Source organism: Branchiostoma floridae, chromosome 9 (genome assembly GCF_000003815.2).
Source record: "Branchiostoma floridae strain S238N-H82 chromosome 9, Bfl_VNyyK, whole genome shotgun sequence".
Taxonomy (NCBI): domain Eukaryota; kingdom Metazoa; phylum Chordata; class Leptocardii; order Amphioxiformes; family Branchiostomatidae; genus Branchiostoma; species Branchiostoma floridae.
In genome coordinates, this window is record NC_049987.1 from 12,914,776 (window position 1) to 12,939,345 (window position 24,570).

Sequence of the window (24,570 nt, forward strand, 5' to 3'; positions counted from 1 at the left end):
AGCGGTCACTACGGAGGATTGTACTCAGGCTATAGGATAATACTTTAAAATAAACTAAGCCAGCATGCATTGGACGGAATGGTCAAGGTCAATGCCACACCTTTCGCCGGCACTCACTTTGGTCCGGCTCTGTTCTCACGAGAGTTCACGTTGAGAACGAGACCTGACAGCTTTCTGTCATTGGTCTACATTTTTAAGCTGAACTCATATGCTGCTACTTTGTAGCTCACCGTGCCACTGGTATATGGAGAGATATTATAATTGCTTTGAATGGACATTCTTGAGTTTCTAGACTTTAACCAAACGACCAGCCAACTGGAAGTAAATGTATGATCGCCAAAAAAGTACTGTCCACCATTAGGCAGAGCTTGCTGCAAATGTGGTGGATACACGTCGTGTGTGAACATGAAAACTGTCACGAAAGGCCAAATAAATCAATACTGAAACGCCTTGAAGACTGAACAGTTCGAAGTCAGTAAGAGCTCCAACATATGTAGTGTCAACTACGAAAGACAACTGCTGCTTCCCATCGCCAACTCAGTTGTTTGCTTTCAAATTCAACATCACTGCCACGCCGTGACCAAGGTTTCCAAATACCGGTAAACCGTAGCTTCTAACAGCGACACAATACCACGTAGGTCAATGTTCTCCCCAGTAGTGCTGTACCCCCATCTCCACGATATCGAATGATGAATGACCTCAATTCCCTTAATTGGACAAGCCCCCTCAGACAAGATTCTTCGTTTTTTTATGGTGAAGTTTATTTTCTGATAACAAACAGGCATGAGTGTCCCGAAAAACAGACCCGCACCCACCTGGTTTTAATGGTCCCCTCCTGACCCCGGCACATTACGGCTACTTCGTTAAACTCAGTGATCAGTGTTATCTTGTATGACACGTGTATCCTAGGGAGCTGACTTCAAACGTGCCACACGGGGCTATATCTGATAAACCTACAAACATATCTCCATTTAGATAATTGGGGAGCAACAAAGTTAAGCAAGGAGTGGTCCATTATTTCAATTAAGTAGGGGTGAGCAGAAGTGCGGTACTGTAAAATGGAAATTGTTTGCGAGGATTTAATTTCGTGGTAAGGGGAAAATGGAGTGTTCCGAGTTGAAACAAGGGGTAGGCGGGCAGAACTTTTCGCGGTGGATTTGAGTTCGCAGAAGAGGTTATCGTGAAATGAAGTTAAGACACCCCGAACGTTGCCCCTTTTACAGTATTTCAAGAAATAAATAAACCAGACAGGGATGGCGAACTGTCTTGTTTTTGTTTAGTTGGCCTTGGTATGTTAGTAATGTTACACAGGTTTACTGCATTGAAACAAGAACTAAATGATCCTAAATAGATTGTGTACGTAGCTACGATTAGTATTCATAATCCTATCACTTAAGCTTGACCAACAAAAATTTTTTAACATAGCCTGATTTTGGTTGGCTCACATTATTGATAGTTTCCAGCTTCACTTTACGAGGCGGAAAACTCTTTTGGTCTGCCAAATGAAACAGTAGGAAAGCTTTTTACCGATGGAATGTTAAGCCAATTTCCACGCGAACCATAAAAGATGTCAAGTTTCCTTACTAGAATAGACTGGAGTTCTTGGTCTTGGATAAGATTAACGTCTTCTCATCTATGAAAACACCTGACAACACCAGGCCATGCGGAATCGATTTTGGAGTAATCCCGATTTGTGATCCTTTGTTTACAATCCTTTAGAAGCCACGTGCAGGCCTGGGATGACTTTCAAAGCAAGACATTTTTGCGGACATTCTCAGTGTCCATCATAAAACTAACCTTTCATCCTTTAACTTTTATTGGCTCATGTCATAGCCACAATTAATTGACAGTCAAACAGGCATTCCTAGGAGTAATTGGCAAGTTGACAAGTACAGTTGGACATTAGTTTATTAATACAGGCGAAGTACTTGCAGTACGTGCTATTTCAGTGATAAAACTTTCCTATTTCGTTGCTCTGAGCTAAAAGCCCCTGTTGACCTTGCCATGACCCCTCCCTCCCAGCGGTACGTGCCCCTGCCCTGTTGTTGGTCCCAGAGAAATGGCGATTTCTCGCACATAATCACCTTTATGGAGTTACTGCTCGCCTGGGACGTCCATGGCGGAAGGTCAAAGATAACGACCACGACGTCTCGTTCCCAGGGTCTTAAACACGTCCTTCCTGATTTAAATCCCAACAGGTGAACTGTCCAACACACACCGTGACGACATCAACACTTAAACACCACCAGGTCGATTTCACCCGTACAACAAAGGATGTCCTCTTCAGCCACACTTTGAACTCAACTAATCCCCTTCAACCCAACTTGACCTTCGGCCTGGTTATTTCTCCACCTGTAATCCCAAACAGATGATGGTCAGAGTAGAACCGGTCAGGCGAGGAGGCGAGCCCAGACAAGAGAGCCTAGACCGGACATGGCGCCGATATTCTATGATACAAAGTATAGAGTATGTGACATCTACTATTAAAAGATTTATTTCCAGCTGTGCCTCTGTTATGTCCATCTTGTTGTAACCTATTAGTTTCTCATATACTCCGACTGCCACTGGCGACTGCTAGTCGTGTGTACATGTGTACATATGTACATTTATATAGTGGCAGTAGGCTACTGCCACTATATACATATACATATGTAAAAATGTCCACACGTATGTGGTATCAATATCAGCTTGAGAGCACATTGTATCGTCCCTGTTGAATTTGAATAATGTCAATGTATGATGAAAACAACAGTTGAACTCAACCCTCGTTTTCTATCTGTCCATCTCTCTATTCCCAGTACTCCACATTTTCTGTGCCGAATTTCTGAGTAAATGAGAACTTCTTTTGCAGCTCGCAACTACATGTGTCACTGTGTTGTTTCACCTATTTACGTATGATAAACGTTTGAACCCCTTTCTAACCCCTAAGCCATGACATCGTTCCCGCCAAAACCCACCTCCCCACCTGAAAGGTTCCGTTGATAATGATGAAAAATTGAATTTTCACGAGGACAAGTAAACCGATCCGCCTGCACAAATCGGTTGCAGGGAGGACTGGAGATCATCTGGTCCCAATATCACCTGACGAGAAAACGACAGACGAAATTTCAGCATCTCACTTCAATCTGACAGCAAATAGAGGCCTGTTCCTAATAGTATTAAGAAAACATCAGTGTGTGGTACTTTGTAACTGCACAGGCACTACATTCATGTTGGCTTCGTTAACATCTGGTTTTGTTTTCGATTATCTATAAAGCAGGAATTTGTATAAAGACAACCCCGAAGACCTATTAGATACAGTCCGCTCGGGCCTGTATTTCTTCTTGGCGAAACCTTTGATGAAAGGTTCTATCTGTCGGGTCGCCGTCGTGATATATTGGTCGATGTCGCGAGTGTAAAGTGGGTCTAACTGTTTCGGGATGAGAGCAAGCTTGAAATTAGCCTGGATACCAAAGCCCAGTCCGATCTCAACAATATCTATCGTGTGGGGGGTAGATGTTTTTGAGATCGGGCTGGGGTCTGGTATCCAGGCTAGCTTGAAATGTTCTCCGAACACATTTTTAGACCATTGTTTGGAGCCGCAACGTTACTGAGGCTAAAATCAGCAGGACTGGCCAAGCTAACTCGGTCGAGGATTTATGAGAGGAATGAAGTTCCAATAAAAAGAGTGTAAAATGATAGCGTGCATTAAGATGAAGAAAAGTTTACTTTTGATTATCTGGGTACGTTATATCTTTATCTGATTTCACTATCATCAAAGCACGCACCTGAATGTACCCTTGATACTGACAAAATACGCCGACTCAGCAGACTGATAATGACTTGTACCCATGGGCACGGTAAAAGATACGACCTAGCTCTATCGATCCGACAAAGTGGTGGGATGAAAGTCTCTGGATTCCTTGTAACCACAATATCCAGTCTCATAACACGCGCTATCATACGCACCATCTGTAATGCAACCCCCTCACTGGAGTACGCTGGGCACGACCCCCTGTTACCGGGGTACCCTGGGGACGACAGGTGACCCCACGGGCGGAAAGTCATTAGGAAGGGTCTGCTGCTCCTGGCTAGATGTCATACATGATGTCTCAATGGAGATTAGGGAAGGATTTGTGGTCCTGTCGGCAGCTTGAGATACACCGTAGTTGTAAAGGGGGGTCCAGTGCTAATCAGGGTTATATAAACCTCGATATACCTAGTCGAATAAGTTCAAACTGCACTTGAGCGTATTTGCCTCTCCTTCATCTTCCCCCTTTCTTTCATTCTCTCCATCTCTCCCTCTCTCATGCACGCACGCACACACACACACACGCACTAACGCACGCGCCCGCACACACACACACGCGCCCGCACAGAGAGAGAGAGAGAGAGAGCACGCACGCACGCGCGCACACATACACAGAGAGAGAGAGAGAGAGAGAGAGAGAGAGAGAGAGAGAGAGAGAAATCCTCTCCTTTCCTACCTATACCTTTACTATCCTTCCTTGCTCTCGGATACGTCTTCTCTTTCAAAGTTGATGCATAGACGTTGCTCACTTCAGTTCCTCTACAAGTGGCACCGAGGCGGATAAGCCACACGTAGTGAACTGTTTGTATGGGCGGGAAAACCTGTGGTAGATCTCTGCACGAGTTTTATCACAAAAGGCGCCGACGGCCCGGACACGACCCGTGTCCAGGTTTGCGTGAGGCTTTGTGGACTTGTATTGTCGTTAGTCTTCATGTTTACATTGAGGTTTTTTGAAATCTTTGAAAGAGGGGCGTTTTGTTTCCACGACTGAATCTATTTAAAACAATAACCAGACTTTTGACCAGCTTCATATGCCGTCTGGACTACTAGCGTGCTGTCCATTTTTAATTCAAAAATAAAAGACGAAAGTAGATCTAACTTTTGACTGCGATTCGAAAAGACAGTGATGCGCGAAATAATCGTATTCGATCAGTTTTCCGCCGACAATATTGCAATTGCATCAACACAACTTAACTCCTCAAAGTTTTTGAGGTCCCCCCATGTGATGTCAAGTCTCGCTTGACAGGTGAGTCAAACAGGTGTACAATTGGCATGCCTGTAGATGGATGAAAGACCACAAAACTAAGAGAAAACCGAAATTTGAGCTTCTACATTAGTTCCCACGCGGGAGTCCAAAACACGACAGTTCCAACAACGGTAAACGGACATTGTTTTTGTGAAGCCAACCTTAGTATTGATATGTAGCATTGCATCTATATGTATTTAAAGAAACTACAACAATATCTCACTTTGAAGAAACATAAAATATGTTGAGTTCGAGACATCTTGCCCATGTGTTTATAGATTCAATGATGTTTTGTATATTTTGTACACTTTTTGGATGTTGACCTTTCCTTGCCCCATTCACTTGCTCCACAAACCAAAACAAACGCAATGTTTCACCATCCGGTATGCAGTCGTTAACGTCGTTTGATAGTTGAAAAAGTCCGAATCAAACTGCGAAATTTTCAACTAGTGGCCATTCGACTGCCGCGAACTTGTTTTCTCATAGTTTAGTTTCGGGAGGCTGATTTTTCTCCTCTAATATTGTGAAAGAAGTTACCGGATGAATGCAACCACCAAAGGTTACCCCTAGCCCTCATTCAGGTATATCGTTGTCTGAGACGACTTTGTGTGGGCGACCGTCATTTTGAAATGCTAGTAGTAATGTACGTCCGTTGATTGACTCGTCTCTGTGCTTAACCGAATGACGAAAAGGAGAGAGGAGAGAAAAGGGAACTTCCGAAGGGGAGGGGGTGTGGACTCATAGGGGAAGGGGGGGGGGGGAGAGAGGGGAAAAGGCAAGGGGGAGGTGCATAACAACCTATCATTGGTAATCTTTGATCAATTTCGTGCATTTAGAAATCCGTGTGTGTCAAAATATAAATGTTAACAGATGAATGCTTTTCTGTTGCCGTCGCACCTTCCTCATCACATCATCATCATCATCACAACGGGCGACTTGGTCCACTCTCTCTGCCTTCAGACATCTCTGTTTCCCATAGCGTTCTTCCTCGGCCAAGTTGAAAGTCACACCACCACGTGCTGATGATACCGCCCAAATCTTCTAGGCTCGGTGTTATCCTATTCAAAATATTTCTACAACGAAAATAGCAGTCTAATTCGCACATACCTTCACAACTACTGTTGTTAAAACGGAATATATTCCGTGTCAAGGTATAAACCAATGTTTAGTTTCTGTCTATGTAAACCAACTCAGGCGTACCGGGCTAGATTAGTGCCGACCTCCACCAACATATTGGTTTTCCCCGCCGTTAATGTTGGACTTACTTGTGTATATCCTGGCTAAGTGGCAGCAGACTGCTTGTTGTTTGAGAAATCTTATATCTGAGATAAAGTTTGTGTTTGAAATAACTTTTATTGGATAGAAATTGGCACCAAATGTCGGAGATTTTCATGAATACCAGATATTAACAAACAACATTCTCTTCTCCACAAGTTCCTAAGAAAATCCCATTTCTTGTCTACTAACAGATGGCACGAACACTGAAGTAGGGTAGTGGCGGCACCTACTCTCCAAGCTCCGGCTGTTTTCTGACGTTTTAGGCGTTTTATCGCGCTTTCTATTTTGCACTGTTTTCTTGAGGCCGCAAGACACCAAGGAGACAATACAAAATAGAAATCCCGATAAAAGTGCCTAATAATCGTCAAAAACAACCAGAGCCTAACCTCTACTTGGAGAGTAGGCGGCACCATCATATGGTATTTCCTTCATTACTTTGCAGTTCTTTTTTCACCGCAATGGATTGTGGGAAATTAGTGAGCAGCCTCCCTCCTTGCCGTCCCCTCCACTAGAATTTCTGAAAGGCTCTGAACACGTCTGTCTGCAGAGGGTCCCCCATCAGGCTGTATTTGTGGACGTTTCCTAGCGCTAAAGGGGTCCTGAAAGTTGCCGTGTGGGTAAACAGACCGGTTGCCAAGGTGATGAGAGACAGAGAACAGTTATGGAACGGAGAATGTTCAGTGGTGGGGTCTATCTGAGTCCCTAACAAGTTTGTCCTAGTTTGGGTAGAGGTGCAAATAGACGATAACTACGTTATATAGTCCTCCTGATAAAGCTTTTGTGGTCATCAGTCCACAGCTTTGGTAACAGCGTAACCTAGCAAGTACATTTGCCACATAGCCATAATAATTACATCTTTATCTTCCACAGAAACCAGTGAACGAAACATTTTGTGTGTGATCCATTGAAAATCTCAGATTCAAGAGTCTGTAACCGTTAAACAAGTGCAGAAATAATGTATTGGCTTAAACACAATTCTTCACTGATAACAGTTCACTACGGTCACCTGTATGATAGTAGAGTAATTGGGAGCTGCGTTGTCATATATATATTGCGTGTTTCTAAAGTTTAAGACATTCGGTTCAGCAGGCCGATGTTTTCCGGTCTCCAGTTTTCAGAACGTGGCGCCATCTCTTTCTCTGTGGCTGCCAGAGCTCGGTATGTTAGTACGTGTGTCGGAAGTCAGGTGTTGACAGAGGAAACCGCGGGACCGACCATTTAATTCATGGGGTGAAATTGTCGGGGAAAACTCTACTCCACACTTCAGCAAGACAACGTAGAGAGATAGCGTTGTCAAAAAGGGTGTCAGTTGGATGAAAAGAAAATGGAGATATACTTATAGGGACAAATAAGTTGCCATGGGATTTCAGTCAATCTTGTACAGTCTATCCGGCCGGTCAGTTCACTCCTAGGCCAATTAACTCCTACTGGACTTTTATTCCTAATGTCACGTAGATGCCTTGGCCAAAGTCTCCTAATACTATTCGGCCAGGCGTGTCATAGAGACTAGTAAATCTGCCTTCAGACTACCATTTAGCGAAACCACACTTTTATTAGCTCTTCTAACTCGACGTCAGGCATGATGACTATACAGACAGTGAGAGTTTGTCTTCCAGTGAACTGCCCTCCTGCTATTTCATTTTGTTTTACCTCAAAACACGTTTAAGGGATCAAATTCAGCTTTCACACGCGACGAGGGGGAGTATTAAAAGTTTGTGGCACAGGATATCATTGAAAGATTCACTGCCTGAAATTTACCTTCAGGAAACAAGTGCTTCTATCCGATCAATCGACGTTTCCTGACTTGAAGGGGCGAGTGTTTCGTCTCAAGTCGACAGTAAAGCTCATTAGTAGAGGAGCAGCCATGAGTGGAACGTTACACCAACACACATTTGTCACGTGAAACGATATAGGCTACAGTTGGGCCGGAAATCAAAACAACTTAGTATCACATCCCAAACTTCCTGTCCGAGTTTGATAGGACAACGTTCAAGGAGACCGTCCTATAACGGAGGTTTAGATAGATACAGGGATTATAAACAGATTTAATGAGAAAGGAAATGTGTATCAAGCAGTGCCCTTTCTCTTTGAACGAACGTTTCATCTTTTAATACCACCAGCCTGGTTTACACGTGAATACATGAACATGAAATGTTGATAATTCCACACAGGAAGCTTCTTACATCTGCTTCACGTCTACCAGCACGAGCACATTCCAACCTGCGACATTCAGAACTTTCGACCTACATCTTGTGATTCCATTAACAATACCATACCCCCTCCCTTGATTTTCCCATTGACACATGAACGTGGATTCATTTTTGCTTACGTGTGTTTATCAGATCTGTACCCTTCCTCTCCACCCTAATTACACTCTCCGAACAGAGGTTAGGCTCCGCCTGTTTTGACGTCTTTATGCGTTTTTATAAGGCTTTCTATTTTGTACCATTTTCTTTAAGTTCGCGAGACATGAAGAATATAATACATTATAGAAATCTCTATATAAACGCATAAAAACGTTAAAAAACGGAACCTAACCTCTGCTTGGAGAGTACCCTTATTACACCATCGAACCATTCCCAGTCCACCTGTCAGCCCGGCACATCAAAGAGCCCGCCGACCCGAGGAGCAGGACAGGTGCGCTCCTGACCCGGAACACGAGAGAAAATAAACACACCACTGCCGCTCCTGGCACGGGCCTGCTGATGGTGCTCACAACTTGGCCTGAGACTGACCCTTAGTTGACCTTAAACGACGATAAATATTCCAACAGGATGACCACCCCTTCAACCTGTCAACTGACCATTCAGTCGAGTCTCGGTCACCAGAAAAAAGAATGAGAATTGTAAGACAACTACTAGTAACTGGCCACCATTGCCTGTAACTCATATGTTCCAAATCTGTGAAAATCAAAAGCTAAACATAGACCACTCACTGTCAGATTGTCGACAAAAGGAGACCATGGGCGGCAAAAAAACTGCAGGACCATCTTATCTCCATGGACATCAGTATGAGTATACTAGCACATCCTTGGCATGTCGCGAGACGAATTCGCCATGCGGGGAATGGGGTCAACCCGGTAAGAGTTATTGGTCTCGCAGCTCCTAATATCCTCGGAATACCGGAAGGGCAATCTGCTGTAGCTCATCTCTGTGAAGCATGTTTTAACATTGCGGACTAAAAAAGCTCTTGTGTTACAGTATGTTGTAGACATACTGCAGTGTTTCTCTACACAAAATGTACCAAGAAGCCTGCCTGGTCCACGAGAACACGAGGGTTGGCAAGAAGCAGATAACTAAAAAGACGCCGTCGCTGGATACCATGAGATGAGGGCTCAAGTTATCATTCAATCAATCATTATCAAGTACAAAGGATTAATCAATCAAGTGCAAAGGAATATAAGGCTTATCCTGTCATCAGTAACCATATGCCGTCCTTGAAATGACTAGGATTCCCTCCTACCAGTCCATAACAATTCAACCGTTTCACTGTCCGAATTCTTTAGATATTCTTTATTATCGTAGTCTACAGATTCCCTCTTGGTGAATGAGGTGAAAATATAGATATCACGGCCGATTGAATTACACCATATTTAGTCCAGCGTTCTCCACCTACAGTTATTAAGATACAAATAAATAAAACATTAAGTACCCACTGGAGAAAATTAAAACATACCTCGGAAATGGACCGAGCATGCCTCACTGCTACATCGGGGTTGGGTACGGCCTCCTGCCGTGCCTGCAGCTGCCGCCGTCCGTTGCCAGCCGGCGAGTTCCCGTCGATGTACACAAATCCCACGTTCCCGTCGCGGTAGTCATTTGGACCCAACTCTTCACCTAGAATGTCGCGGTTATTTCTGCTGCGAAATTTTGTCCACGCCTCGTGAACGTCCACGGCGACGTGAAAACTGGCTAGAACACACAGCAGCAGCGCCAGGACTTTGGTGGAGGAGGAACGGCACACGATACAAGCCATGTCGGTCAGCTACGGACTCCTCAGCCTCAACCTCACTTGTACGGGCTTAGTCAAGTCACAAGAGGATAAACAACACTTCAGACACAGTCCTTGTGCTTGGAGTGGTGCGGCTCGCCTGTTGATACTTTGACCGATCAGGGGGACTAAATCCCCAAATTAAACCCGATTGATATAGACGAAGTAGCACCGGGGAACCCGAGTTGTCCTGCCCCTAAATGTTCCTTTCGAACTTCAGTGTCCTAGACCATGCTCTGATGGCTACACCGTATCTTGTACGGATTCCAGTGCAAGTACACTGGAGCAGTACTGCCGAACAGACGCAGAACTTTCGGTGTCTCCACTTGTCTAAGCAGAAATCGGTACCCCTTGTCTCCGCCTCTCCAGACAACACGTACAGCTGTCAATCACTTTCTCCTCCGGCGATACCTACAGTGGCAAAATAAACACAAGGATGAGACCAACGAAGTCCTCACGAGTCTTGAGAAAAATTAGTTCCGTCTGGCGGTACAAATTCCTCAAACCCCAAACCTTGGCAGGTCCAGTCGCACCAGCGCCGTCCCGTCAAAAGTACAAATTATATCACGTGTCGGTCTGCCAATCACTCAACATACTGTGCATTAAGTACATATACATCGACTTACTAAGAAAATACACTTGTATGTGTCTTCAAACGTTCGTTTGTCACACACAGTCAACATCCCTGTCATAGACAGACACGCTGTTGTACGTACTCTACAGTCTCTAAAAATATAAAGTCGCAGCAGCCAGCATGATTTATTACAGTGCGCCTTCAAGCACACAAAAACCTGATCACTGTACGCGAGCTCTGGTGACCGGACCGTTTCATGGTTATACCCCTAATCTGTGTGTACTAAACAAACTCTGAAGCCTGTCCATTCAATCCTATCCTCATTACATACAATAAAATGTTGACGTCCATCTAGCGCCGTTGTACCAGCTTGAACTTGCGCCAAGACACACAGATGACTAACAGCTACGTCGCACCTGTAAGTGTTCAACAGTTTTAACAGTGTCCTTGTCGCGTCGAGCCTAGGGGTAGAAATGCCTCTGCTATCAGGCGTGGGTTAGGGGAATGTCTATGAGAATCACATGTCATTTACCTAAAAAATTCAAAGTACGGAAAACCCACATCTCAAGGACGCAAGGCGTCTCCATTTCTCGTTTTCCATAGCCTGGTATCTAAACCATATCTGACCGCTGACTACCAGTAGTCAATACGACTAGCCACAGAAAAACATGTAGCCCTAAAATGGTCATACTACTGTGGTTTTCTGTCAAAACAGGGCAGTTTCAGTGATTTCCCTGTCATGTCGACCGACTGTTACGTTCCTTGGGTTAGTTTCTTCACTTACCGGTTAGCCTGCGCGTTCCCCTCTCTACAAGGCCGACCAGCCAGCGCCAGTCGAGATAATTTCTTGGTCAGTCCTCTAAGCTCCGGGCTCCGTGTGAACTGCACGATTAAGGGCAAGGTTTTACCCTCTCCTGACCTTTCCGACCTTACAATTTCCTTTTAGGAATTCGTCCGGTAGGCAAGAAATCTAGAAGGGCGGTAAGGAGTGTCCAGAGGTCGTGTAGACAGACCGGCTCCTGTCTGTCCTAGCCCGAGGGTCAGCCACCCCACCGTCCTTCCTATTACACTGGACAACACTCCTGTCCCGAGGGTACAACCAGTTAATCCGTGTCTAATCAATAAACCTCAAGTTTACGGTCCGTGGTGAAACGTGCGTCCAACGGTGGGATGTACAGTAGTGTCCACCACAACCCTCCCGTGGCTGTCTACATCACCCAGTGCTCCCCAAGTGTACTCGTGTTCAACCTGTGTCCATATGTCAGTGCTCCGCGCCACAGAGACGACTCCGCTAAAGAAAACGTGCTGCTCTTACCTCCTCACTCTCACGCAGAGTTCAGCAGGGGAAGGGAAGCTCACGGCAGAGGCAGCGGCGGCTGAAATGTTACCCCTGCCCGGAGACCGCTTAGCGTATTTGCAGGTTGGAAAAGGGCGGAGTGTCAGCTAATCGTGGCCGTATGTTTGTGCAGAGTCCGGGAGAGTGTCAGGAGGACATGCTGGACGGTACATAATACGCGTATCTGAAATTATTCCGTTCATAAATTATTTCTTCTGGCATCCTTGTTGATCCTGTAAACACTGTGCCGTTATCGTATTACAGTACACCGTATGTGCGGTATGTTTCAAGAATAAACAGAAAGATATTTGATTATAGAAACGTTGTATATTATAGAAATAGAACAGGGATAAATAAATGAATAGTTATACCGTTGAATTTATTCATTCTTTCTTTCCAAATAAGTTGCCACAGACAATGTTTCCTTGATTCTACACTAGATATCATTCTGTAAAAGGAAACGTTTTCTCGAAAGACACTTGATTTGGTTCAGTTGTCTGGGTATATCAATGATATTTCTCATCTTATTCACTGATGACTGTTGCGTTTGTACAAATATTTTATGCTTGACAGACCAGACAAAACAAGAAATCCCATATCGCTTCATCCATTGCAAAGCTCTTAGTTGGCTGAATTGGAGTAATATTTTTTCAAAACAAGCGACCTTCGTGCTATGAAACGTAAAATTAAACCAACATGTCGCTGCTGGATGCGCGGGCTCGCCTGTCTCTGGTTAGCCCGGCCTGATATTTGTCTGACAAGTGTGACGGCAGGCTCGCAGACGCCCCGGGACTCAGCAACGTTCGCAAATTAACACCCTTCCTGGGACTCCTTGCGGATTATGTCAACACTGCAGTGTGCAGTCCTCGCCATCTCAATGGACAGGTATTGGAGATGGCAAGATCCTTAAGCTGTCCGATATACTTCATTATCATGTCTTACAGATTGCCAGATATAACGTTACAGATGATCCGTGAGTCTAAAGAAATTGAACGTAATAAAACGCGACACTTAAACGCGGGTACATTAAAAAAAAGTACATATTTCAATAACTTTGATTGGCGTATGTCTGAAGCCCGAGTTTGTATGTTCCAGATGTCTCAAAAATACTAGTAACCAGAAATGACCTTTATTCTTCGAACAATGGCACGGCTACAGCACACACAACAACATGTGTTTCCTCTCCGGGCGCTATGTCGGCTAAATTTCTTTCCTGTTGCTATATATACACAGAGGACCAAACTTCCGAAAATTGTTTCCAGCTCCTCACAGTGTGATTTGCCTTGTGGTTATTTGTCTACTCAGTCTTTCTGAGACCCTTTCCTAATATCCTGTCGCAGGGAGTGAGAACCTCCCATAGTATCAGCAGTTGTCCATCTGACTCCGCCGGGATGTGAGCCAAACGAAAATGTCGTATACTATTACAAGCCTCTACCAGGCTCCACAGCTCGCTGGAAAAATAGTAGAAATTTGCCAAATAAGACAGAAAACACGCCAGAGGATATATGGCCGAGGAGTATAGTTTGCCATCTAAATCTTCTGGCGTGTTTTCAGTCTTGTTTGGCCAATTTATACTTTTTTGCCAGTGACCTGTGGAGCCTGGTAGAGACTATAGTGAACAGTATTACGCCAGTATTGACAGCTTCCATGCGTTCTTCGTCCCACTCACCGTGATATAATTCATCACTTGTTTACGCAGTTCTTACACTCTAATTCAATTCCTGTCTTTCGTTCAAGCGAGCTGTCAGATGCCCGACTGACTCAAAACAAATCCACACTTGTTCTATCCTGTAAGACAAGTCTTCCGAGCTGCTTGTACACACCTTGTGTCGATTCGCAGGACTGACACGTCAAGAAGAAGTAAAAATCACACGTCTAGGGCGATGAACTGTGTGGAAACATACTTGCTGAAAACTTCAGAACGTCACCATGGTGACGGCCACGCATGCAGCATATCCTCGAGCAGATGTGACGAGCTGGTCGGAGAAGAAAGTGTATTTATATTGTAGACGTAAAAGGGGGGGGGGGGCAAATAACACATATAGCTTGGATATCCTATCTAAAATATGCTAAAATAATTAATCTGTGATACCCTCTAAATACAGTTAAAACTTCTGAGTCCAAGAAACCTGACTGTTCCATCTGACCAAGCTGACATTTCCTATCTAGGATCGGCTACAAAGTTCACGGAAAGTTGAAATAAACCAAGTTAAGACAATGATTGATATGAGACAAGCAAGTAAATGCAGCCTACTTCTCTAAAGGTCACAAAGATTACATCCAAACGAAACTCTAACAATTGTCCTTTGTGCATGAGACCCACATGTTGGCACGTTTGTTTGTGACCGTCCGTTCTGTAATGTCACTTCAGGTGTTTCGGGCAAACACTTTGTCCTATATGCAATACGTTTATCTTTAGGACCTCGGTATTTTCCAATAGCACCAGGACACGGTGTGATTAACGGACATTGACTAAACACACGAGTAGGTCAGGAATAGAACAGGCCAACAAACGTGTTCCTAGCCTGGTATCCAGCCGTATAGCTCCCAAGTCTCCTCTGTAAAATTATTTGTCTTTTGCGGAGAGGACAGAAGATACTCTGGAGCTTTGTACGACTGGATACCAGGAAAGCGTTTTCCCTTCATTTGCTAACAAATTCGCTTAATAATCCCTCACTGAAACATTGGGTTAAGTTTGAAATTCTCTTTTCAATGGGTTTTTGTGTATTATATCTAAATTACGCCCTACAAAGTAACCACACCACATTGTCGAGAGCTACACCCACTTGTTATAGTGCTTATTATATTCCAATCACGGTATCGATCTATCTAGCCCTTAATAGATATGTGTATTTACTTTAATTTGACCACGTCACGGAGATTTAACTAGAGGTAGGAGGTCGACATGTGGCTGTATGTTCACATGGAAAATTTCCTTTGATGTATAACGTTATACCGTAGAGGACAGTGTGAAAGCAACATGTAAGGGAAGACTAGCTACAGTAGATACATTGTGTATTCAATACGTCACTGCAGGAAACGCACTTTTTTGTCTCGTGATTTACAGCTCGACAAACATTAGTTCCTGTTGACCTTTAAAAGTTACATGTACGCAATATATAACACGTGTTTGATAACCTAGTGGAGCGAGTTCAGACGCCAGACGCGGGGGCTAGGTCATGTCGGGCGCCTATCGGTACCCCGTACACCCCCGCCCACTACAGTACAATATCAGGGTCATGATCATGTCACAACATCGATCTGTAATGCATATGTCATATCACGTAGACTGTATACATGGAGCCTTGTATGACGTTTGAAAGCGACCCTTTTTTTTGCGAATGAACGCAATGTCACCTGGAAAGTTTAGAAATCGTCCTATCTTACAGTGATTTAACTAATCCCACTAAGACTAGATCAAGGCAAGGATGTCAGTCAAAATGACTGTAACCAACTGTAGATCTGACTCTGAGAGCACAAACCTATACGGCCATACCACAGTGCTCCATGACAACACTCTACTTACGATCGTCCTTAGATCCGAGCAGATCACAGTAGAGAGGCAAAAGTCGTACATTTGTCGTAATGGTTCTGAAGCGCCCGGTTCCCGGAGTGACGAAAAGTAAAAGAAAATCCCGCTGCTCTGTAGAACTGTTACGATTTTTGCCTTCTACGTCTGCTTGGAGATTACATGAACTACTCCTCTCCAAGCAGAGGTTAGTCTCCAGCTGTTTTTTTGACGTCTATTAGGCGTTTTTATCATGCATTCTATTTTGTACCGTTTTCTTTATGTCTCGCTATGCTTGGATTGTACCAACTACCAAAACGTGGGAAATCAACTCTTAACTCTTGTCCTTGAGGCTATCCCACTCACAAACAAAGTAATAGACTAGATAAATGTGTAATTGGAGATAAATCTACAGCCCGGAAATCATGACAGCAAAACAAGAAAATTCCCCATTAACCTTATTAGTAACTATTACTAAGCATAATTACAGTCGCTGACAAAATTAAAGACTTAATCCGTTGCCGGTCAACGGAGATTAGAAGAGCGGGACCGAAAAACTCTTTTGTCCCGTCTCTCTGTCAGCGCGACCCCCTCAGACCACATTCAAATCTATGAAAAAAGAGACAATCCTAAGTACAATAGGAGCTGCCCGTTTTCCCGTCGCATCTGTGCACTTCTTTGTGGGTTTCTAAAGGTCTCTGGTCATCAGTGATTCTGTCTGGGAGTGGACCGCTGTGCCATGCCGTCAGCTTGAATCAAACTCTACATGCCATCCAAACACAACAGGACAAAACAACTAGAGTTATTCTTAGCCAGGACAGCAGAGGCATCCCTGTGTGTCTTGGGTCACCAGTCTTAAATAGATAACCACATAGTTGAGCTGCAAGACACGACATCTGTACAAACATCAAAGGTTTTTCGTAAACTTTACACGCGGGATGTTATCTTCTTAACCGTACCTGTCCGAAGTCACCGTGGCCAGGAGGATGTGACATCGCCTGAGCGTCCCTGATCACAGATCAAGAGGCTCTTATGTTCTGCTCTTGAGAACACACCTGTCGAGGATTTAAGAGCCTTAAGACACTGTTCACCTGAGAAAGCTGTCTCCTCACCTGAGTGCAGTAGAACATCCCTGTTTGCCCCCAGCGCGTGGTGCCGTGATCCTCGGAGCGCGCCGTGATTGTTCCACGTAAGTGGCAAACCTTGTCGTGTCGTCACCTACACCACATGTGGTGGTGTCCCACTCGGAAATATTATATATCACAACAACAATAGCCTGGTTTTATCCGTGCTTCAATAGTACCACTGGTACATGTACAGTACTGTAGCATAAACACCCTAGGGCTGCATCCCGACCCCCCAAAAAACTGTGACCCTCTTCCAATGCGTCCTAGTTGTGACAAAATTGTACTGAATGATGACTCCGAAATGTCAAAGTGACAAGACCTCAGACCAATCACACGGTGGGTTGCCTGTGTCCTGGTTCTCGGTCTCTGATTGGCTCCGTGCGACCGGGGTGTATTTACATACGACTCAACAAATCAACAGGTAGTGATGACGTCACTGAAATTCGTAGGAAGTCTTTGCTTTAGATTGCTAACGTAAGAAGTAGACTTAGGGCAAAGTCAAAAGATATTTCAAAACCTTTCTGTGCCTCGCAAATATAGGAGCCTGAATATAGCTATACATTTACTGGTATTCCAGATCTAATAGTATTTAAAACTTTCACCGTACAGAACATTACAGAGCTTTGTAAAAAAAAACTTTCCTGCATTGGGCGGTTACAACGAAAGACTTAAACTGCAACAGATAAAATCATAGGTATAACATTTCATTCGTATTCTATACAGCAGGTATCAATTAAATCAGTGTTACCTGGAACAATAACCAAACTGCAGGTGTGTTGGTTTCATTCAATCTACCCAACAATGATAATAAACATATGGAAGAATGTATTCTACTGAAGCCGGCATTATCAAAGTCAGAAAGAAGAATGAAACACGCAAACGATCCGTAATGAATTAGTCTGGATGATAACGATCTTGACATTGGCTTAACAAAGTCTGAAAATCTGAGACGGACCAGATGTGAACAGTACTATTGACCAATAAAATATTCTCTCGTTTGAAGCAAACTGTGCAACAGAAAAGTCTATCTTCCCTTTCCATTTTTACTTTATTTCTTTAAAGACATAATGCAAGGTAAAGTAGCCATTATTTGAGCGAAGTTTCCGTTTTCAAAGCCAGCTGAATATTGTCCACTGATAACCGTATGCGTTTGTCCATCAACCACTATATACCCCACCCATGTGCACTTTGTTCCTTTGACAACTTATAAATTACAATGTCGGAACTCAATAACGTACTGGTGTTTAGTTTGTCTGGTAAAGTTTACTTGTTAAATTAAACGTTACACAGAAGGTGGTGATGTCTATCTTCGACAGGTGGCATGGCGAACAAAAGGAGTCAAACCGGTGTTTGCCCCGCTGTTCAGGTGTCAGACCGGTGTTTGCAGGCGGAGGGGATGTGGCGACGGACGGGGGTGGGGTAGACAGATTGGGAGTTGTAATAAAGTTCCCCCTTTTACCGAAGAGGTAAAAGGGGTAAGTCAGTCGAAAAAAGTCAGTCGCCCATTGCCCCATGTCGCCGAGTACCTTATCTTATCGAACAAGGCCACCAAACAAGCCTAGCCGAAGTCGTTTTCGTTTGTAGTTTACTTTGTCGCCATTGATGCTTTTCTGGCTATGTTTCTTGGCAATATGTGCCGGCAACATTTAATGATGTCCTGACAACGAACGTAGAGAATATGTGAAGAGCTGTACGTAGAACAACTTGGCCGCTATGGTTTGGTGACCAAAATATTGACATCTACATGACATCATTAGCGTTAATTAGTGGTAACCAGTGTGTTTTAGCTGACCGTTTGTCTCAACATCATCATCGCCATCATCATTATATTGGTGCCTCACTCACAAAACATGTTAAGGACAAGATTCTGATACAGATTTCCGTGAAACATATCTAGAACCACAGTGATTTTGTCAAAGGACTGAGTATTGTATTATCTACACGTACAGTGAGTTCAGCTTGGGTCAGTGAAGTGAACGCCCCAGGTAATGAATTGCTGTTTGTGTGAGGTTTTCAGCCGACAAATGTCACTTGTTGTATGCTTGTTGACAATACACACATACGTGGAACTGTTATGTAAGTCTGAATCATCATTCACGTCGCAACGGCCTCGTGGATCATGGCGAATGTATTGTGCATATCTACGTACTCTGTGTAGAAGCTAGTAACATTGATATTAACAGTACCTGTCACAACAACGACAGGGTAACATTTGTTCTATATGCAGAGAGCTGTACCAATATGAAACTCTAGTCTTTTACTACATAGCTGAATTCTACCGTAAATAGGCCAAGCAATGTAGGCTACAAGAAGAAGACGTTCGTTCAAAGAAGCCATGTTACCTGGTTACAAGTGCATCTCCTCACCTGTCCAAGGCATCAACGTTGAACGTCAGTGCCGTGAGAGAGACGGACGCAACGGAAGATCCTCCAGGTCTTCGGAGGAGAAAAGGTGTTCACTGACTTACTGAGTGTTTGTTCGGACGTCCAGCGAACTTGGCCAGGGAACGACCGTTTATAGTTAGGTAAGGAGGGTGGCTACGGATGGGGGAGTGCTGACAGGATCAGACTGGAGCTAAAGACGTGCACCAAATTGTGGCAGACTAAACTAGGAAATGGGATCACGAGTTTAAAGACTCAGTAATTACAAACCTAAGTAGGCGAAGATATCTAATTTGCGTAAATAGCTTACTTAGGCCTCACCAATTGCATTTCTTGTTTTCAGTACCAACTACACTCAACCGTATCTCTTCGTCCTGTTTACTCATAACAATCAACTTATACTATAAAGTTATGACACATGACTGTAAAAGACAGCGCTGGTAGCGCAAGAGGTAACGTTTAGCACAACATCAACAATTTATGGAAAGTCGGGGTAGTGTGCCGAGAACCGTGCCCCATCAGGGTTACTCTCCAAGCAGAGGTTAGGCTCCGCCTTTTTTTCAGTCGTTTTTATCGGCATTTCTATTTTGTATTGTATCTTGCTTAGGTTTTGACACAGCAAGATACAATACAAAAAAGAAAGCCCGATAAAAACGACTAAAACGTTTAAAAAAAAACAGTCGGAGCCTAACCTCTGCTTGGAGAGTAATCAGGGTGACTTATGGGGAATCGCGGCACCGAGGTTGAACCGTCAACACGACTGGCAAAACAACCCCTCTCGACTTGAAGGGTTAGGGTTAACCCTATCAAAAACGACTTGCGTGTTCAGAGGTCCAGAGAAAAAGGATTTGATCAGATATGTATGTGGAAATCTAGAACCCTTTTTGTGAGACAGTAAGTCAGAAGGAACCCAGAATATCCCTGCGGTTTATTTACCCACCACACCTGTGTGTGCTCACACCGATAACCTGATAGTTGGACTGAACATTACGGATACAGAAGACACAGGAGACACCCTCATGCCGCTCACATCGTGCTGGGGTTAGCTTACCGTGTTTTGGCAACACCTGATCGGAACTAATACAACCGGTGGGGTACAACACACGCGTTTTATCGGTGGTCTTCATTACTTCAAATGCGCAGTTAATTCTCCCAGTAGTTTATCTTTATTCTCCAACTTCAGTCCAAGCGGAGGTTGGATAGCATGGTCTCTTCTGTCCTCTCCGCAAAATGGCTAGAGGTTGGGTCGCGGAGAAAGTAGTGGTCGGGATTTTTGAGGAAGGGAGCCAGTTTTAAAAATCCCGACCATTTCTATCTCCGCGACCCAACCTGTGCTTGGAGAATAGTTTGTCTTTTCAGTTGGTTGTAACCATTGTAAGATATAAGTTATGACAACCCCCTACCAACTTCTTTACAACTTGACTGCACTTTCAAGCCATTCAAAGGAGCCTACAATTGGATGAAATCTTTAAGTCTTTTTATATGATATATAACGTTATATCAAAACCAGGAAAAGTCGACATCCCAATTTTTAGCAAAATGTTCGGTGGTGAAGATAGCATATGATATTTTATGTTTATGCTGTATAAATGAAATTCAAATATGAGAGCACATTCATAGAATAACTTATGGTAAGGTTACGGGGCGGACAACAGCTGTTTATTCAGCTTTCCAACAAGTGGTTAAACCATTAAAACAGGTGCTGACAGCTTTACACGTTACTATCAACATACGTGAACATTAATCACAACAGTAAGGTCAAACTGAGACAGGTGTGGCGATGGAATGAAGTAAGGTCGAGATTTGTTTTAGCCATTTGTCAAAATACTCATCTCTATCTGCAAAACAGAATTGCGCATGCATGTATATTTGAGACATATTCCTCAGTTTTTGTGCCACTAACTCTTTACAATTTGTCTACGAAAACACCCCAAGCTTTATCAAGCCTCAAGCGAGCTTTTTGGCCGACGTTTCGTCGGAAAATTTTCTCCTCAGTCGTGCGCAGTGTTCCATTTTCCAGCTGCGCTTTTCAAACTTCCCTCCCTCTGACACCCCAGTCACTACTGTCATGATCTGTCCATGTTTTCTGTCAACTTTTCACACAATGCGCGGGAAATGACCAATTAGCAGCCGTTCCCAACACAAGGCTGCCGAACTGATTAAAGAAAACTCCAGGAGTGATGACAAAATATTCTCTATTCAAACACTCGGTGGGTCCAGTCGGTACTCAGACTGTGGGGGATGTTGTTGGAAAGTAACACATGTTACCGGCTACAGTGTGGACATATTGGAGTTCGTAGTTTGTTTGTTTTCTTCTCTATGGCGTGTTGGATTTCTGAAAACGTGACTGATCACTCAGTCGCCTTTACTTCCTGATCATATATGAGTTGTCATCGCGACTACAATATTTTTAGTTTCTGTGAATTTCCTGTTTTATTCACTGATAGTGAGAGTAATTGGCGAAGGTATGGTGTACTGTAACTCTAGTGCTGCATTTACTAGCCTGGTATCCAACGCTATTAAGTCTGCCGAGATTCTTCGTCCGTTTAAGAAAATAGGACAAAGAAACTCGGCAGCTATAATAGGGGTGGATATCACGGCTAGCATACATATCAATGTATGTGTCAGCATATATCCTATTTCATCTGTTGCAGCAATGAAGTACACGTATACTGACTGCCAATGAACTTCGGACAGCAAAAATCAGTACGAAAATGACATGGACATGTGACAAATGTGTATACGTAAGACACTGTTGAGGTGAGACATTTGTTTCTACACATTTCAAAAGTCTGAGACAGTTGTATGCTAAACTTCAATCATCAGTTTATTTCTGCTAGCACAAAATAGAGTGACCTGACCATAAGGTACATTACATACATGCCATAAAATGATAAATAGCATGTAATGTACTAAGGTATGGACAACGTGTACAAGGTTTGTTCTCAAATTTCTATAATTGCGTCAGTATTTATAGTGATTCTTGATGGTAGAAAAGCATCTTCCAAGCACTTTGTGCTTCTAGTTCATACCCCTGATACACATGATTTCAACTGCTCGCAACAGGAACCAACTGCCTCACGACACCGCTGGATGACTCGCTTCATCTTACGCTTAACCAGAACCTTAATACCTAGAGGGTGACTCTGTCCCTGACTGTCATTCTCCTGTGCTACCCTGTGCTGCTCACTATAAACAAGGGTCTGTAACACAGACTGGGGGAAGTCCAGTGGTTGAATCCTCAGCCTGACTGACTCTGCTGATCTAGCAATGATGGTGTACAAATCAGCTGTTGTGATGTCATGTACTGGTAGGAAGTTCACAGCGACCAGGCGCCCCACCGGCAGGGATGCGTCACTGTCGGCAGCTTGACAGACCACATGGATTCTGCGCATGGACTGCTCGGTGCTACCACTGAAGGATCTCTCTGAGATCTCTGTTGGCATGAGAGAAACCCCAAACTGCCCAAGGGTGTTCCTATACAGGACGAAGTCCTTACACCTGGCAGGTTTGGGTGGTGGGGTAGGAGTGGTTCCTGTGGTCTCTGCTGTGTCGCTCTGCAGCCGGGTGCAAGGTGGTTTCTGTGGGGCTGCAATAACAGTAACCACACTGTCTGCTGAGCTGATGGAGCTCGTCTCTCCTGAGCTGATGGAGCTCGTCTCTCCTGAGCTGATGGAGCTCGTCTCTCCTGAGCTGAAGGAGCTCGTCTCTGCTGTCATCTGCTCCCATTGGTCCACAATCTCTCCAACATGATCCGGGAGTCTGGAGGAAAAGAGAAGTATACCTAACTTCCCTGAGTTCTATAATACACACTCATCATAGAAAAGTTTTGTGTTAAAGAAAACTTCCTTGCCAAAAGGAAAGTCTATGTTTTTTATTGTAAGTTTTAACTTTATTGTATTGTATTGTAATGCATGTAATTGTGAATAAGGAGTGCTTCATCCCCAGAGGAAAAAAATCTTTTAAAGAGATTATCATAACTGTGGCAAAAAGGCTTGTCAGATTACTAGCATGAACACTAAAATGATATAACCACATCTGTACCTGATCCGGACTTTGTCCACATCTGGTAGTGAGTGGAGGTGTGTGGCATGTTGTGCCTGGTTGGCCAGAGCCTCGAATCTCTGTACCAGTGTGCTCACGCTAGCTGATCTGTAGAGGACAGACAAACAAAAGATAGTTAGAAGTCCCGCAATTCATGTCCAGTCATTTGTGAAGACTTGACACATGCATGGAGTCAACTTTTCTCATCGCTGGTCATGGGTCTCAAGGTCACGGGGTCTCAAGGTCATGGGTCTCAAGGTCATGGCAACGTCATCCTTGCTGCACGTTTGTTCTGCTCACAGCAGACAAGATAAAGATCATTTTTATACAGTGACAGAGTACTACTGCAATAGTCTCCATATTAATAATGTGTCAACCACAGTATAGAAGGATATGCAGTTTTGCAGATTGAAAAGTAGATTGTAGTTGGGAGTAGTGCAAGAACAGTGGTAGCTCAAAAGGCTATCATAATAGTTCTTACTCGCTAACTGATGTTGTCACTGCATCACCTCCCTGACTCAGCCGAGCAGGTAAGGCAACATGCTGTAACAAATTAGAGGAAACAAAACATAATAGAGTAAATGAAAGAGGGATAAAGCAAAGGTAGATACATGAAATAATATGAAAATTATGACAGTTGAGGAGCATCTCTTGGTTGAGTTCAGCCACCTTCGCTGAATTCTATTGATGACGTCCTTGTATGAAGGTTCGAATATGGATACAAGAGCAAGTAAGAATAAGGAAAGATGGTAAAATCTTAATGTGAACGTCTTCAGTAGTCTTTGGATAAGATTCAAACACGGTCCAGTTTACAGACCAATATTTTATGCTTTTTCACGATTGATGATCTGTCAGTACAATGTACCAATACGAGCGATCGCGCTGACGTCACGGTTACGTCACGTGACGTCATGGTAGGCAAAAAGCTGCTGGTGGGCGAGGAGGGCGGGCTGAACCCTCCTCGCCCACCAGTTGCGCGCGGGAAACGCAAACATGCCGACCAGTTGTTGTGCGCTGAATTGTACTAACCGGAAGGATAAAGGCAGTAGAAAGAAGTTTTTTAGAATCCCTGCGGAACCAGGACGAAGGGCTGCATGGCTTAGAGCCTTAAAAAGGTCAGATTTTGAGCAGGGAAAGAAAAACCCGACCGCGGCGTGGACACCACGAGGCCACGAGAGAGTGTGCAGCGACCATTTCATCTCAGGTTTGTGATCTATATGTTTTATATTTTGTTGTTGTCCCCCTTGCATAAATACATTTTTCGTGATGTAATAGTGTACTTTTTCGTTACACATC

General features: G+C 43.9%; 3 protein-coding genes across 8 annotated transcripts in view; 1 reads left to right on the plus strand and 2 right to left on the minus strand.

The window, feature by feature from the left end:
* The window catches only part of LOC118423154 (methyltransferase-like protein 24), a 36,399-nt gene extending 17,111 nt beyond the window's left edge, over positions 1-19,288 (minus strand). Inside the window, exons 1-2 of one of the 5 annotated variants that reach the window (XM_035831164.1) lie at positions 19,192-19,288; positions 9,990-10,715 (exon numbers count right to left, since the gene is read on the minus strand). In XM_035831164.1, the coding sequence (XP_035687057.1) occupies positions 9,990-10,289 (300 nt within the window). In that variant the 5' untranslated portion in view covers positions 10,290-10,715; positions 19,192-19,288. The other 4 variants (XM_035831160.1, XM_035831162.1, XM_035831163.1 and 1 more) reach the window with 4 other exon arrangements.
* A 2,679-nt stretch (positions 19,289-21,967) lies between these two features.
* The window catches only part of LOC118422543, a 10,062-nt gene continuing 7,459 nt past the window's right edge, over positions 21,968-24,570 (minus strand). Inside the window, exons 3-5 of the mRNA XM_035830174.1 lie at positions 23,756-23,817; positions 23,275-23,382; positions 21,968-22,992 (exon numbers count right to left, since the gene is read on the minus strand). Of these exons, the coding sequence (XP_035686067.1) occupies positions 22,257-22,992; positions 23,275-23,382; positions 23,756-23,817 (906 nt within the window). The 3' untranslated portion in view covers positions 21,968-22,256. The remainder of the gene's footprint in view (positions 22,993-23,274; positions 23,383-23,755; positions 23,818-24,570) is intronic.
* LOC118422542 overlaps positions 24,167-24,570 on the plus strand; it is a 3,146-nt gene continuing 2,742 nt past the window's right edge. The window contains exon 1 of one of the 2 annotated variants that reach the window (XM_035830173.1): positions 24,167-24,478. In XM_035830173.1, coding sequence (XP_035686066.1) covers positions 24,268-24,478 — 211 coding nt within the window. In that variant the 5' untranslated portion in view covers positions 24,167-24,267. The remainder of the gene's footprint in view (positions 24,479-24,570) is intronic. The other variant, XM_035830171.1, reaches the window with a different exon arrangement.